We start from the raw sequence: 16,636 nt of genomic DNA, 5'->3' as shown, positions 1-16,636 counted from the left end.
TACATACTGAGCCCTAGACTAGCTGCCAGGGATGATAAGCAGAAAGACATGACCCTGGCTCATAAGAATGCCCCAGTCCAGTGGAAAAGACAGACAAGAAGATTCAGGGACAGAACAATGTGTGCTGTGGCAAAGGTGTGCAAAGCAAGTGCCCGGGAAGTTTTGTAGAAAAGGAATGTGAGCGGACTTGTGAAAAACTTAGGATTTAGCCAGGTCAGGAATGCAGGAAAGACCTTGAAGATGCATGGGGAAGTGGTCAAGAGTGAGGTTGGCTAACAGGAGTGGGGCCGGGTCTGGAAGAGGGCGATTGCCACACCGAGAATTTCTATTTGGTCTGAAAACCAGAAAGAGCCATTGAGGGAATTCAAGTAGAGGAGGTGAAGTGATCACATTTGCATTTTAGAAAGATCCCGTATTTTTAAAATGACTGTTGCATATAACTAATCACACTTACACTTAGTCAGTTTTTTCACCAGCAGGTTCTGGCCCACAGGCTTTAGAAGGTAGGAGTGCAGAAAGGGCTGGGAGTATGCCAAAGACATTTTTCAATTTTTGCCCAGGGCCTTCCAAAACAGAACCTGCCAGTGTCCTGAAAAGCCTGAGACCTGACTGTGTTACCTGGGGCAAGTCACTCCACCTCTCTGAGCCTCTCCTAATGTATTAAATGGAAGAAAGTGTATTAGATCAAGTAAAATCCAATTACTAGTTTATGACCTATATATATATTTTTATGAAATAGAATATGTCTAGGAAAACACTCCCTGTGTGTCTTTACTCTCATACTACTACATTCACAACACTTCTGACTCTAGATGTGTGGGTTTTTTACACAACAAACAATTCTGCAGTACCAGCTGGGGTCCTACAATTCAGTTCAGTTCTGACACTATCAATCTGGAGTTAGGATCAAATCCTGTAAGTTAAGACTTAAGTCCCACAAGACTGCACCACTTTAAGTGGTCAGTCACAAGTCTGACCAACTATAAACCAGGGTTACTATGACCCCCTCCATGGGTTCATTAATTTGCTAGAATGGCTCATAGCATTTAGGGAAACACTTATGTTTAACCAGTTTATTATATAACAGAAGATATGATAAAGAATACAGGTGAATACCCAGATGAAGAGCTACATAGGGCAAGATCCAGAAAGTCCCAAGTACAGGAGCTTCTGTCCCCACGGAGTTGGGATGCGCCGGCCTCCTGCCATGTAGATGTGTTCGCCAGCCTGGAAGCTCTCTGAACCTCGTACTTTGGGGATTTTATGGAACTGTCATAGGTATGACATAGGTATGGATGGCCGTTAACTCTACTTCTAAGCCCCCCTCCCCCTTCCCGGAGGATGGGGGACAGGGCTGAAAGTCCCAAGCTTCTAATAAGAGCTAGGTCTTTCTGGTGACCAGCCCCCATCCTGAAAGCTATTCAAGAGCCCACCAAGAGTCACCTGCTTAGAACAAAAGACACTCCCATCACCTAGGAAATTCCAAGGGATTGAGGAGCTCTGTGTCAGGAACCAGAATCAAAGGCCAGATATTGAGGAGATGCCCCTCATGTCTTATCACTTAGGAAACTATAAGGTTTTTAGGAGCTTTGTACCAGGAGCTGGGAGCAGAGGGCAGAGACCAATATGTGTATGTTCTATTATTTTACAAATACATGGGGGAAAAGCACATAGTAAGGATATTATTGTTTTCTGAAACTTTTTTCTCAGATATATATGCACATATTTGCACATGTGCATACTAGGTGGTGATGTGAATGTATTTCTAATTCCAGGGAACAGGGATTTGAAAACTGATGGACAAATAAGCTCCCTTCCTATTCTAAGACTCTTTGATTCCCCCTTTATACTGCTATTAAGTTGCTGAGGGTTGTTCTAGAAGGGGATAGGCAGTACTTAACTACTGTTGTGCCCATGACACTGAGATACTTAAATATGCATATAGGTCCTTTTATAGGGCTTGTCTGTGAAAGTGCTTTCACATTTTTATTCTTAAATGCTGTAGTGTTCTTTCAAGCAGTACTGTAATGTGAAAGCCTTGCTTTTAACTTTTGTGTTGTCAATAGCAACACCTAGTGGTAAAAGAGCCCAATTGCAAGTATCCTGTAGTGATCACCAAGTCCCATTTGTAAATTATTAAAAACAAACTGGAAACTCACATTTTTTTCCTATACTGAAATATACTTCACATGAGAATAAAAAAAGCCTATGGCTGCATTATGGTTTCTTGGATTTCTTGGAAGCTTTTCAAATACCCAGAAATCACTGATACAAGTGAGGCAAACATTTAACTAAGCATACCCTGATAGATTAACCGGGAAATCATAGTTCAAGATTATCTACAGCCTTTGGTGCATTGTTATTTACACATGCATGCCAGATCTTCAGGGTTTAGCGCGATGCCTGGCGCGTGGTAATACTCACTAAATCTTTGTGGGATGTTTGTATATGTAGCTGAATACTGAGCACAGGGAAAGATCTCATGATCTTTCTGCAGGCACCAGGAACTGGACCTGCTTTCCTCTTTCGAGAACTGTGACCCACTCTTTCCTTTAAGACTTCTTTTCCCTGACACAGCGGTGGAGTGGGACGTGGTCTCCTCCACCCCTTTCTTCAATAGATTCAGAGCGAAGAGCCAGGCCCTTACCTGCTTATTAGTAGGGAAATGGCTAAATCAAATGTGGTGCCGCATGGCAGTTAAGAGGAATGAATTCGATCTCCATTCGATCTCCAAATAGGCAGTTCTCATAAATAGATTGTTGAGTTAAAACAGAAAACAGAAGCTAGACGATAAATATGCATGCAATTTAACACTATTTATATAAAAAATACACCAATACCACACATTTTCTATAGTACGTATACAGTATATGTATGTGAAAACATTAAAAATGATCTAGAAGGACACACACCAAATTTGTAAGAGAGGTTACCTCGGAAAGTGGAGAGTGGGAACTTGGATTGGAAGAAATCAAAGATGTTGGCTTTTTTTGTAATGCTACAGTTATCTAGCCATAGACTGTGAAACTAAAATTCATTTTTAGAAAAGATTTTAGTCCTCATAACTTGGAAGCCAAAGAAACATTTGAAGGAGAAAATTTTAAATGTGCTTAAGTGTAAATCACCCGTGGATAACGGCAGTTAAATTTTTGTATTTCTTCATACTAGTTTAAACATATTTAATTAGAGCATTCCGCATATGGTTTTACATTATGATTTTTCCCACTTAATGTTATATTGGCAGCATTTTCCCATGTCATGTGGTTCTTTCAAAAAACAACTTAAAATGACAAGTAATCTTCTATATCACAATGTCCCAACTAATTCTCCTATTGTTGGACTTTTAGGTTGTTTCTAATTCTTCACTGTTTAAATTAGTACACATTCACTGAGCACTCAGCCTGCTGCGTGGTCAGGACACGTGCTAGGGAGATAGTGGTCTGTAAGGTAGACATAGCCCCTCTCTCAGAGAGCTTTCAGAATGTAATGCAGTAAGAAACGTGTGCAGAGACATTTGCTCACATTTGGTTTCTTTAGGTTATACTGTTACTAAGGGAATGAACAGATCAAAGGATATGGAATGTCTTAAGACTTCCGATTCATGTCACTAAATTGTTCCCCAGTAAGGCAATACTGATTTATATGCACAGCAGTAGACTGTATTTTACCATTTCCTAAAATCTTTGAAAATAATTTTATTTTTCCTTTGCTTTTATTATGGAATTGATCATTTTTTTCTTCATGTCTTGGTAAAACTTGCACGGATTCTCAGCTTTGTTTCTTCCCAATATCTATGCATTTCTCAATGCTGCTAGAGTTAGCTTTCCAGTTTCTTTATTGTCTGTTTTATTGCCCCATATCTCTGTTTTTTTGCCATCAGAGCTGACCGTCCATATATTGGTTCTATTACAAACAGAAAGCATAGAGTTAAACAATTAGGATATGTATGTAATTTAAAAAATATATTATGGAAAATCTTATACATACTCAAAAGTAAAGAAAATAATATAATGAACCCTCACATACTTATATATCAGAATCTGTAAACTACCAAGATCTTTGCCATATTTGCTTCATTTAACTTTACATTTGCATAAATATTATAAAGAAAATTGCAGACATTATGTCATTTGCTTTTACAGGTGCATACTAAATATTATTCATTTGATCTGTTCTGACAAATTTTACTTCAGTCTTAGATGTTAAAACATCTTTGGGTTCTTGTCCTCTGCTGCTTCTCCAGAGGTGGAGCTTTGCACCCTCTTTTGGATTATGCCTTTGCCAGTGACACTGGGGAACTTTCCTCTAAAATGGCCCACTGTTGAACCCTCTTACACTGCTACTGGGAATGCAAGCTGGTGCAGCCACTCTGCAAGAAGTTAAAAATAGAGCTACCCTACAACTAGCAATTGCACTACTGGGTATTTACCCCAAAGATACAAATGTAGTGATCCGAAGGGGCACCTGCACCCCAGTGTTCCGAGCAGCAATCTCCACAATAGCCAGACTCTGGAAGTAGCTGAGATGTCCTTCAACAGAGGAACGGAGAAAGAAGATGTGGTCCATGTATACAATGGGATATTACTCAGCTATCAGAAAGAATGAATATTTATCATTTACATCGACGTGGACGGAACTGGAAGGTATTATGCTGAGTAAAAGAAGTCAGTTAGAGAAAGACAATTATGCTATGGCTTCACTCATATGTGGAATATAAGAAACAGCACTGAGGATCATAGGGGAAGGGAGGGAAAACTGAATGGGAAGTCATCAGAGAGGCAGAAAAACTATGAGAAACTCTTAACTACAGGAAACAAACTGAGGGTTGCTGGAGGGGAGGTGGGTGGGGGGATGGGGTATTGGGTGATGGGCATTAAGGTGATGAGCACTGGGTGTTATACACAACTGATAAATTACCGAACATTACATCTGAACCTAATGATGTACTTTATGTTGGCTAATGGAATTTAAATTAAAAAATTGAGTGTGCTTTAAGAAGACCTCAAAAACAAAACAAAACAAACAAACAAAACGGCCCACTGTTCCTTAATTAGGTCAGCTGGAACCACCAAAACAGAATGCAAAATGTACATTTTGCAGGTTCTGCAGACTGGACCCATCCACAGATCCTCACCACATTGGAGACATTTCATAAACAATGTCAAACCATAGACAACTTCTTGTGACTGTTCTCAACTGTGATTAAAAACAATTATGTAATATGTAACTAAGTCTGCTCACTGTTGTATAGATTTAAACAATAGCTGGTTTCTTGTGAAGGAACCCCTTTAAAAGCCTGAAAATATATAGAACCTATTTTTAGAAAAATTGTGTGTGATATATGTGGGTTTGTGTATGCATACACACACACATCCCTGATATTTATCAGAAAATTCTGCATACATGGGGCACCTGAGTGCTCAGTTGGCTAAGCATCCTACTCTTGATTTCGGCTCAGGTCATGATCTCACGGTGGAGCCTGCTTACGGTTCTCTCTCCCTCTCACTCTGCCCCTCACCGTCCACCACATGTATGCATATGCATGCACTCTTAAAAAAAAAAAAAAAAGGAAAAAAGGAAATTCTGCATACAGTTGCAGGTGGTTCCTAAACCCTTGAAAATCTATGACACAAACCCTAGATCAAGAATCTTGGTCAATAAATTGCATTCACAATGGCTTTCTTCTGTTACACACAGACACACAGACACACAGACACACAGTCACGCATGCATGTATGTTATGTCATGGGCAAGAAAAAGAAGAGTATAATGACAGAAGAAAAACCTGCCTAATTATAAACATTAAAAAATGGACAAAATAAATTATTGCATATGGAGTTAAAAGGGTTGGGGGAAAAAAATGGGACCTACTGGGAACCTAAAGAGGGGGAAAGTGGTCCTACTTACCTGCAAATATACACAAAACAGCACCTGAAGCTGTCAAACTATATAGAAAAAAGTATAAAGACTTATCATAAACTTGGATAAATTCACAAATCTGATGGGGAAAAAATGATATAATAAAATCATCTGTTTCATATCACTGTTTCCAAAGCAGGTGTTAATGGACAAAACATGTCTCAACAAGTAATGTTTCAACTGTTCTCAGCTGTGATTGAAATATTATTTAACATGTGGCTTCCTTTGCCCACTATTGTACAGATTTAAACATTAGCTGATTGGTAAAAGAGGTAAGGAAGCGTAATATTTTCATTAGCCTCTAAACTTATTTGAAAATCTGGGTATGTTCAATATGTCCTACACTTTTAGCCCAGCCAAGTAACTTGACCCCTTGTTCTAATGAACCATAGCAAAAGAGATTTTAGAAAGCTAGACTTAAAAAAAAAAGAAACAAAAACTACTCATTTTGAGTAGATTAAAGAACAGAATTCATGTCAATAACTTATTACCACAAATAATCAAGCAGATTACTGGTAAGGACCTGTGGAAAGTACTTCTCTGGAAGCTGTGAAGGGGTGATCGCGGGCCATGATTTCCTCCTCTCCCTCCTGAGGGAGCCGCTCTCCTTGGCACTCGAATTGCTGTTTGAAGGCGTCAGGTTGTCTGGGAAGCAGAATGTGTTAAAGGAAGTGATCTCGATGGGGCTCATTATTATGTCTGACTTAAGGTCCAAGGATCTGGGTATGAGGGGCCCCCTCATTTTTGAAGATACACACACATACTAAAGGCTTGAGTGACAATCTGAATGAGGTGGTGACTGCATTTCGAACATGTTAGTTGTCTGTGTTCATGAGTCCCTTCAAATGTGTCACTCTGAAAGTGACTTTCTGAGACCATTTATGCCCCAAAACATACAATTTTAATGTTGTAATGCTTTGGTCTAAAACCTCTGTGGTCACGTTTTCATAATAAGGTTTAAAATCCACTTATCTTCTTCACATACTAACATAACATCACTTTACCAAATAATATGGACAGGAATTGTGCTGGAAACTAAGAATGCTCAGTACAACCTACTAAGACAATCCCCCTACTATAATGTCATAAGAAATGTGAGCTAATACTTGAATGATCCATTTAAACAGATTTTCTAGGCTAAAATAAAGATTATATAAGCTACTGGTAGTGAAAATTTTATAGTAATATGGTAATTTATTATTATTATTTTTAAAGATTTTATTTATTTATTTGACACAGAGACAGCCAGTGAGAGAGACAGCCAGTGAGAGAGAGACGAGCAGGGGGAGTGGGAGAGGAAGAAGCAGGCTCCCAGCAGAGGAGCCTGATGTGGTGCTCGATCCCAGAACACTGGGATCACGGCCTGAGCCGAAGGCAGACACTTAACGACTGAGCCACCCAGGCGCCCCGTAATATGGTAATTTATAATCTTGGCCTCTTTTCTTGACTGTGCAAAGCCAATAAAGAAACGTGAGCTACTTAGACAACCTTGAAACAGACTCCAGGAGTTTTATCCACAGCATGACCATTATGACCAAATCCTGCCACCAGATATCTTCCTAGAATGAAACAAAGGAAATTCATGTATTTTATAACAGGACTGTTTGTTCCCTTACTTTTGAGATTAGAAAGCTCTTTATGTACTTTTGATACAAGTCTGTTGTTGGACGTGTGATTTGCAAATATTTTTGTCTAATCTGTGGTTTGTATTTTCATCCTAAGATCTTTTGGAGTAAAATTTTTTAAAAGTCCAATATATCCTTTTGTTTTTGGTTTGTGGAATATACTTTTGGTGTATTGTCTAAAAGTTCTTCGCCTAACTGTAAGTCATGAAGATATTGTTTTCTTCCACAAGTTTTACAGCTTTACGTTTTATTCAGATACTATGATCCATTTTCAATTAATTTCTGTATAAGGTGTGAGATTTAGGTTGAGGCCCATTCTTTTTTTGCAAATGAAAGTCGATACTATTTATTATAAAAACTGTTTCCTCTATTGAATTGCTTTTTTATCTGTCAAAAATCAGTTGGCCTTACCTATTTATGGATTCTATTTTGATCTGTGTTCCTCCTTCAATACCACACCCTCTTGATTACTATAGCTACAGATTAAGTTTTAAAACCAAGTTTTGTGATTCCTCTACCTTTCATTTTCAGTATTGTTTTAGCTATTCTAGTTCTTTTGCCTTTTCATATAAATTTTAGAATTAGCTTTTCTATTGCTATAGGAAAAAAAAAAATCTGCTGGGATTTTGCTTAAACTTTGCACCCAAGGTGTCTCATTTTCTCTGACCCTATAGCCTCCACGTGCAGTCAAGCACAGCCCAGGGCGGGGCACACACTTCATGCTGGGTCCAAGAAGGGACAGTTTCTGTCACAAAGCAGTGGGAGATGGGTGAGAGGAATACACAGGAAGCAGAATGAGCTATAAGGAGGAGGCAGATTCAAAAAACTTTGGGGTTTGAGCCATCTGAGGTGGATTTGGGTCAGTCCGTCACTTAGCTAGCTATAGGAGAGGCATCCAGGGTGCACCCAGCAGACACATGCAAGCCAGTCACAGGATGCCTTAACTCCCAGGTGTGTTCTGTTCTACAGGTTTGACTGAGGTTTCAATAGCACAGGAAAGAGGACATCCTGTAGAGGGGTGGGTGGGTGTCAGTGCCACCCCATCCTTTAGCCCTGCCCAAGCCTTCTCCCTCTTGCATGGCCAGGCAGCACCTCCTAGCTCTCTGCACCTTGGCTGACCCTGGGGATGGAATCTTGTGGCCCTTGGCAGCCTCTTGTGGTTCAGGCCAGGGTAGGGAGTAGGGGATGGGGAGGGGGTTAGCACAAGACCCAGAGATATCCTGGGTTGGGTCCATTATGGCCATCCGAAAGCATCTGGTCAGCCTTTGAGGATGATTTAACCAGTATCTGTGCAACTACATATACTAGTAAGCCCTGGAATAGAAACCAAGAACAGCCCATCTTATTACCAGTATAAATGTATCAAATTAACATGTACCTCGTAAGTTTATACAATGTTGTATGTCAGACTTTGCATTTCAATTAAAAAAGGCAGCCCTTCTCCATCCTTGTGGAAAGCCAAATCACACAATCATTTGTGGCAAGCATAAACACAAGTGTGACATGTCTGGGGATCAGTGACGTCTGAGATGGAAGCAGCAGGTGGCACAAGATACCTCCTGAACCTGCACAGGGAATGCAAGTTTGAGCAAGGGGGAGAGGTCAGTATTGGTGCAACAGGCAAGGACCAGACAAAACACAGATCTCCGTGCCACAGAAAGGATCATGGTCTTGACCTTATGCAAAATGGAAAGCCAAAGAATTTCCATTTTACAAGACCCTAAACATAACCTAACACTAGGCTTTGATCAAAGAGCAAGTAACCCACATTTATTAATGCTGCCAACAGTAGTTCCATGGTATTCATGGTATTTAGGAGACTTACCAGTCTCCTAAAATGGTACAGTATACATTGCATCTCTGCAGTAAGGAAAACAGACACAAAACATATTTTTGGTTTATGAAAAATTTATTGTCATGTTTTCACCATCAAAACTTATGATCTTGGTCTTTCCTTCTTGCCTTTGTATAAGGCCAAAAGAGAGACATTGGCTACTTTGACAACCTTAAAGCGAACTCCAGGAATGTCACCAACAGCATGGCCTTTGCGACCAAATCCAGCAACCAGAACCTCATCGTTTTCCTGGAATAAAATCAACAATTTACTTCTGGTGTCACTGGCAATCACTAAAAATACCCATTCATCATATAAAAAACTGGGAAAAACCATCACAGAAACAAGAGACACTTACCTCAATAAAATTCAAACAACCATCATTGGGTACGAAGGCTGTGATTTTTTTGCCATTCTTGATCAGCTGGACCCTGACGCACTTCCTGATGGCAGAATTTGGCTGCTTGGCTTCAACCCCTCTAAAACGTAAATGGCACAACACAGTGAGCTGCCTTTCTGAGAAGAGATTCCTTTTAGTTTGTCAGGCATCCAACTTATCAGAAATTATACTGTTTTCACCTTTTCAGCCTAATCCTAAATTGGCAAACTCATTTTATCAACTAAGCTTTTCCTCAGTCTGGCACAATAAACAGGGAAAACCTCTGGCCCCTTTACCAGTTGTAAAAAATATATTACCAAGAAATGGAGCTAGAAGGGGTGCCTGGGTGGCTCAGTTGTTAAGCATCTGCCTTTGGCTCAGGGCGTGATCCCAGGGTCCTGGGATCAAGCCCCGCATCGGGTTCCCTGCTCCGCTGGGAGCTTTCTTCCTCTCCCACTCCCCCTGCTTGTGTTCCCTCTCTCGCAGGCTGTCCCTCAAATAAATATAATCTTTGGGTAAAAAAAAAAAAAAAGAAAGAAAAAGAAATGGAGCTAGAAAGCCTGGATTCAAATCCTGACTGCCAGTAAGTTGACTGGAGCCTTAACGATTTGTAACCTCAGGCAAAAAGCTTCTCTTTACCTTAGTTTTCCCAAGTAGAAAGATGTGACTGATTACCAAGGTTAAATAGTTGATGGATGCCAACTGCTTAGAACAGTTCCCACATGCTTTAAGCGCTCGTAACGTCCCTTACTTCATTACTGTTACTTTTCCCACCTAAAAGCAACCCCAATTCATTGTAAGCTAACGTTAAGAGATTAAAAATCTTAGTAACCTAACCTCCAAACCCTCACGTTACCAACTTTCAAGCAAATACTGCTACAGAAAGACCTAGAATTTACATCACCACTTCTTTAAATGTATTTGAGTTACCATAGTTCCCTCTCTTGAAGAGAGAAACAGTGGTCTTTCACTTACACTTTTTCCAGCACAATTCCTTTTGCATGGGAAGCGCCTCCAAAAGGGTTGGCCTTCAGGGCTGTGCCCAAATGAGCTTTCTTGTACTGTTTATCATGCCACTTCTGATCTCGTCTGTGGCTGCGGAGCTTCCTGGCAGTACGGAGACCGCGACACTTGCCTAAAAATAGAATCCCATTAGCTTCTCTGTAAACACCCCAGTCGTATTTACATTTTCTAAGACCCTAGCCTCACCTGGACTACAAGCCGATAAGCTCTTTCATCACACCTTAGCACATGGTCCAAACCTCCAAGTTTCCCTCAAACCAACAAAAACGTGGACACAAGCGCTCCACTGGGTGAATGCACCCAATTCACTCCCTTGGGTGCATTCTCCCAAAGGAATGAGCCCTCTCATCAACGCTCTGGGGCACACGGGCCACCCAACGTCCGTGATAAGGCGAGGTCTGCGGCCTCTGCGCCGCATGGGCCCCTGCCGCACCGGGCCATGTGCCGCGATAGCGGCGCTTCCCTGGCCTTCCCCATTGGGCCTCTCGGTGGCGTCCACCTCACCGCTCTGTTCCTATCCGCCCGCCCGACCCCGAACCCTCGAATTCGGCTTGCGGGCCCCTCAGCCCGACCCCGAACAGCTTACCCATCCTGCCGGCACCACGGGCCTGAGCGAAAGAGGGAAGCGGAGCAGGAAGGAGCCACAAGCCACTGCGAATAAGCTCCGCCCAGCCAAGGACCCATGCAGCTGTCTGCGTAGCGCCTCGTCCGAAGCCGGCACCCCTTGTTTGAGAATGGCAAGTTTGCACCACTTTCCAGAATCTGTGTCTTATTTACTTTGTGTAAAATTCAGTGTTACCTAACTTGCATTGTTGTTTATTTCGTTTTATGCCAATGTTAAGTGACAGAAGAAATGTGGACTACCAATCCCAGAATTCTTTGCATGAGACTCGAGCGAGGCGCAGGCGCTCCTGGCAAACCCACAGAGGCGGGGTTTACTGGAGCTAAGTCGGAGTAAAGAAAGGGGACTCGTCGTCGTCTGTGTGTGGTAGAGTAGAGCCCTTATCCTTGTAGTTTGGAAAGTTAACGCCGCTGAGCCTTAAACCCTACTCACAAGCCAAATCGTAAATTGAAAAAAAGAATTACTGAAGGGATATGTTGTAGTAATTGGGAGATAGACCAAGCCTTAAAACCAAAGCTGCTACTTAGGGGTGGTTGTGTGACCTTGGGCGATTTATTTAACTTTTTATTTTTTATTTTTTTTTTAATTTTTATTTATTTATTTGACAGAGAGAGAGACAGCCAGTGAGAGAGGGAACACAAGCAGGGGGAGTGGCAGAGGAAGAAGCAGGCTCCCAGCGGAGGAGCCCAGTGTGGGGCTGGATCCTAAAACGCTGGGATCACCCTCTGAGCTGAAGGCTTAACGACTGAGCCACCCAGGCGCTCCTCATATAACTTTTTATTTATTTATTTTTTAAGATTTTATTTATTTATTTGACAGACAGCCAGCGAGAGAGGGAACAGAAGCGGGGGGGGGGGGGGAAGAAGCAGGCTCCCAGCAGAGGAGCCTGATGTGGGGCTCCATCCCAGAACGGTGGGATCACGCCCTGAGCCGAAGACAGACGCCTAAAGACTGCGCCAACCCAGGCGCCCCTCATATAACTTTTTAAACTGAGGTTTCTCTTTAGAATGAAATAGATTTGAGATTTCTGGGATGTTGGGTAATTATACAGCTATTTTTTAAAATGTTTTCTTCGTGCCAGGCATTGTTCTAGGCTCTGAGGATACAATAGTTAAGGAGAGTAAAGAGATCTGTTTTTATATTCTAGGTGCAAAAGGGCAGAAAACATATAGAAGTATATTTAAAAATAAAGAGGAAAGTTTTAAATATGACAAGGGTTATAGAGAATATAGAATTGGTTAGGTGGAAGTGACTTGGGGATGAGGGTGGCTACTGTGGAATAGGGTAGTTTTAGAAGCCATCTCTGTGGAGATTACATTTGAGCTGTGATCCTAAAGGGAGGGAGTCATTTAGACAAGAATAATGAGTAGTATATGGGGTAGAGCTTTCAGGAAGAAGGATTCTCAGTAAGTAGAATGGGCTGGCAGTTTTCCAGAACTGGAGGATCAGGGTGTGGGGAGCTCAGTGAGTGAGGACCAGTGTGGCACTAGATGAGGTCTGAGAGGTGCACAGGGAAACATGGAGCCTGTAAATCATGCTCAAGGCTTTGTTTACTCTTTGTGTGTTTGAATGCCATTGGAAACTTCTGAGCAGGGGAGCAACAAGATAGGATTTATATTTTTATGGGATCACTCTGGCTGTTGTGAGGAGAATAAGAGATGAATCTGTGAGGCCAGTTGAGAGGGTGTTACAAATACTCCAGTTGAAATGTACAATGATGGCTTAGACTGTCAGGTGGAAAAAAGTGGTTGGGTAAGAAATGGTTGAGCCAGTAGAATTTGTGGAGGACTGTAGGTTGTGATGTTGGAGTTAGGGTTTTCAACCTGAGCAATTGGGTGACTTGTGGTGTTATTTATTGAGTGGAATATACTGGGAGAGGAACAGATTCAGAAGGGGAAATAAAGAGTTCTGTAAAGAATGTGTAACTTTGAGATCCTATTTGACATCCAGGTAAAGATGGGAAGTAGGTAGTTGGGTATATGCATATGGAGTTGGGTATATGCATATGGAGTTCAGGGGAGTCATCAGTGAATAGACAGTATTGAAAACCATAGCCCTAAGTAAGATCACTTAGGGAATGAATGTAGTTAGAAGAGAGAAATGTTGGAGACCTGAGCCCTGAGCAAAACTTAGTGATACAGAAGAGGCAGGTGAAGCAAAATAGACTGAGGGGTTGCCAATGTTGCACTCTAATCAACGCCAAATGGAGAAGTAGAAGTGAGCAAGTGTGAAAAGGGGGTAAGATGAGGACTGAGAATTGTCTTGCATTTGGCAATGCAGAGGATATTGGTGACTTTGTCAATCGGGGATCCATGCAGTGGCACAGATGGAAGCCTTATTGGGTCAGAGCCAAGAGAATATGGGAAAGAAGAAAGTGTAGACAGCAATTACAGACATACTTCTGCAAGAAATTTTTCTATGATTTGCAGAGAAAAGAGGTTCTATCAGGAGGAGGATGTGGTGTTGGGATGAGTTTGTTTGAGATGGTGGATTTTATGACATTTTTGTAGGGGATTGTTCCAGTAGAGAAGAAAAAATGGATAGTTCATTAGAGGAAGGGGATAATTGCATAAACAGGTGCTTGAGGAGACTGGAGGCGTGCCCAAGTGGAGGAATTGCTCTTAGGAATAATAACAGTTTATTTGTAGTAAGAGAGAAGGCAGAGTATGGGGTCTAACTACAAGTAAATTGGAAGATTTGTTGATGGAGAGATGTGGAACTTCTCTTTTGATTGCTCTTTCCTTAATGAATTCAGTAAGGTCATCAGCGCAGAGAAAGAGTAGGGAAAAGACGTTGGAAGAGAGAAGATAGGGTGTGAAATCATCTAGAATAACACTATTTAAATAGTATTACTTAATACTATGTGCCACATACTGTTTTAGGTGCCTTACATTTAGTAACTCATTTAATTCTTACAACACTAGAAGGCGAATATTTTTATTATCCCCGTTTTACTGAGGGATAGTGCCTCAGTCCATTCATGCTACTATAACAAAATACTGTAGATCGGGTACTTATAAATAACAGAAATTTATTTCTTGCCGTTCTGGAGTTAGAAGTCCACGATCAAGGTGCTGGCAGATTTGGTATCTGGTGAGAGCTTACTTCTTGGTTCATAGACCACTCTCTTTGCTATAATCTCAAATAGCAGAAGGGCCAAGTCAGCTCTTTGGGGGTGCTATTTTATTTGTTTATTTGTTTTTTCCAGTTTTATTGAGATATAACTGACATATTGGGGTCTTTTTATAAGGGTCCTAATCCCAATTCATGAGGACTGCACCCTTCTGACCTAACCATCTCCCAAAGGCCTACTCCCTACAGCTACTAATAACATCACTGGGAGCAGGTTTCAATATATGAGTTTTGCCTCCTAATCAAGAAGTGTATGAGGATAGTTTGACAAGACAATATAGGGATGTTGAACAGTTCTGAGGGCCCATTTGACACTGTAGTTAGAAAGTTATATCAGTCAGCATGATTTTTTGTATCCTTCAGATTCATTCAGTATAATTACTTGGTAGGTGGAGAGTTCGTTTTAACAGGGCTGGCGGTGGGATCTAGTCAGGTAAATGTGATGGAAGAAGGGCAAGGGAGTTGAGAGTGATTGCAAGGGAAGGTTGCAGTGAACCATGAGATTGCAGCTGGAGGAGTAGAGAGCCAGGAATAGTCAGAACACTTCTGAAGACCTGGCCCTACCAGATATGAGAAATTTCTATGAAGCTAGGTAAGATAGTGCAGTTTTAGTACAGAAGAAGGTATTCTGACCAATGAATAGGATAAAGAGGCCAGCAAGAGACTTATGAATGTAGAATACTATTAACTAACAGAATTAGATGTCAGATCAGTGTGTAAACGAAGGATTGGTGGAGCTGCACAAAATCCAGTTACTCAAAGTAAATTGGATCACCATGTCAGGCTAGAAACAAAATCAACTCCAGACAGTTTGAGAACCTACATGCCAACAACAAAAATTTTAATTTCTTGATAGAAAACAAAGATGAATATCTTTATGAACTAGGGAAAGAAAGGTATTTCTGAACGGGATAAAAAGAAATGAATTACTGCATTACCTACAGTAAGGGACAAGGAAGGACTCGGCTGTATTGCTTAGGGACAGAATTCAGAATAACTATCATACTATAATGTTTTCTGGGAGGTATTTTTTTAAAGATATATTTATTTATTTTAGAGAATGAGAAAGTGAGGGGCAGAGGGAGAGAGAATCTTAAGCACCTCCATGCTCAGTGTGGAGCCCGACACAGGGCTTGATCTCACAACCCTAACATCAGGACCTGAGCCAAAATCAAGAGTTGGATTCTTAACAGGCGCCCCTCTTCTGCTTTTAATAATTGCTTCATAAAGCTGCTCAGACATTCTATTATGCGTGAATATATGAATGTTTATATATGTTGTTGGGAGTTTTTTAACTATAAATTCAATTTCATTAGGAAATGTAATACCGTATAGATTATTTATTCTTGAGTGGGTTTTGATAATGTGTACCTTTCAAGGAAAGTGTCCATTTTGTCTAAGTTGTCGAATGTATGGCCATAAAATTATATGTAATATTTCTTTATAATCCTTTTAATATCTATAGATTCACAGTGATGTCTCATCTTCCATTCCTGATACTGGTAAGTTGTGTCTTCCCTCTCTTGTTATCTGTTCAGAGAACCAGCTTTTGCTTTAACTGATTTTCTCTATTTCTCTGTTTTCAATTTTATTGATTACCGGTCTTTTCTGTATTATTTACTTTCTTCTGCTTGCTTTGGATTTAAATTTGCTCTTCTTTTTCCAGGTTTTCAAAGTGAAAGCTTAGGTCATTGATTTGAGATTTTTGTTCTTTTCTGTATATTTAATGGTATAAATATCTAAGCACTGCTTGAGCTGCATGCCATGAGTTTTGGCATGTGATATTCTAGTTTTGTTTTTTTTCCCCAAGATTTTATTCATTCATTTGAAAGAGAGAGAGAGCACAAGCAGGAGGAAGGACAGAGGGAGAGGGACAAGCAGGCTCCCTGCTGATCAGGGAGCCCAACTGATCCAGGACCCTGAGGTCATGACCTCAGCTGAAGTCAGATGCTTAGCTAACTGAGCTACCCAGGCTCAGTTTTCTAATTCTTGAATTCTAGTTTTAATTCAATTCAAAATATTTACGAACTTCCCCTTTGAACAATAGATTATTTAGAATTGTATTTCTTAATTTCCAAATATTTAGGGACTTTCCAAATACT

At 40.8% G+C, this 16,636-nt stretch overlaps 2 protein-coding genes across 7 annotated transcripts in view; one reads left to right on the top strand and one right to left on the bottom strand.

Annotated features, from left to right (window-relative positions):
* Positions 1 to 16,036, top strand: part of ATG10 (autophagy related 10) — a 247,759-nt gene extending 231,723 nt beyond the window's left edge. Inside the window, exon 8 of one of the 6 annotated variants that reach the window (XM_087862016.1) lies at positions 16,000 to 16,036. The gene's annotated coding sequence lies outside the window, so the exon portion shown is untranslated. The other 5 variants (XM_087862022.1, XM_087862019.1, XM_087862017.1 and 2 more) reach the window with 5 other exon arrangements.
* On the bottom strand, positions 9,435 to 11,497 carry RPS23 (ribosomal protein S23). Its single transcript, XM_045796352.2, has 4 exons — positions 11,367 to 11,497; positions 10,733 to 10,892; positions 9,737 to 9,857; positions 9,435 to 9,627 (listed from the first exon to the last, which is right to left on the bottom strand). Exons 1-4 carry the CDS (start codon positions 11,368 to 11,370, stop codon positions 9,481 to 9,483), a joined length of 432 nt encoding a protein of 143 aa, XP_045652308.1. The 5' UTR covers positions 11,371 to 11,497; the 3' UTR covers positions 9,435 to 9,480.
* Positions 16,037 to 16,636: the final 600 nt, after the last annotated feature.

Source organism: Ursus americanus, chromosome 5 (genome assembly GCF_024610735.1).
Source record: "Ursus americanus isolate L20-20 chromosome 5, mUrsAme1.1.p, whole genome shotgun sequence".
Classification (NCBI taxonomy): Eukaryota; Metazoa; Chordata; class Mammalia; order Carnivora; family Ursidae; genus Ursus; species Ursus americanus.
The sequence above is the reverse complement of the archived record's forward strand: the minus strand, read 5'-3'. Positions and strand labels throughout refer to the sequence as shown.

Excerpts from the sequence above, each read along its gene's own strand:
- RPS23 (XM_045796352.2), bottom strand. Across the intron at positions 9,858-10,732 it reads GGAATTGTGCTGGAAAAAGT|AGGGGTTGAAGCCAAGCAGC; the intron begins GTAAGTGAAAGA and ends TTTACGTTTTAG. Across the intron at positions 9,628-9,736 it reads GTTGTTTGAATTTTATTGAG|GAAAACGATGAGGTTCTGGT; the intron begins GTAAGTGTCTCT and ends ATTTTATTCCAG.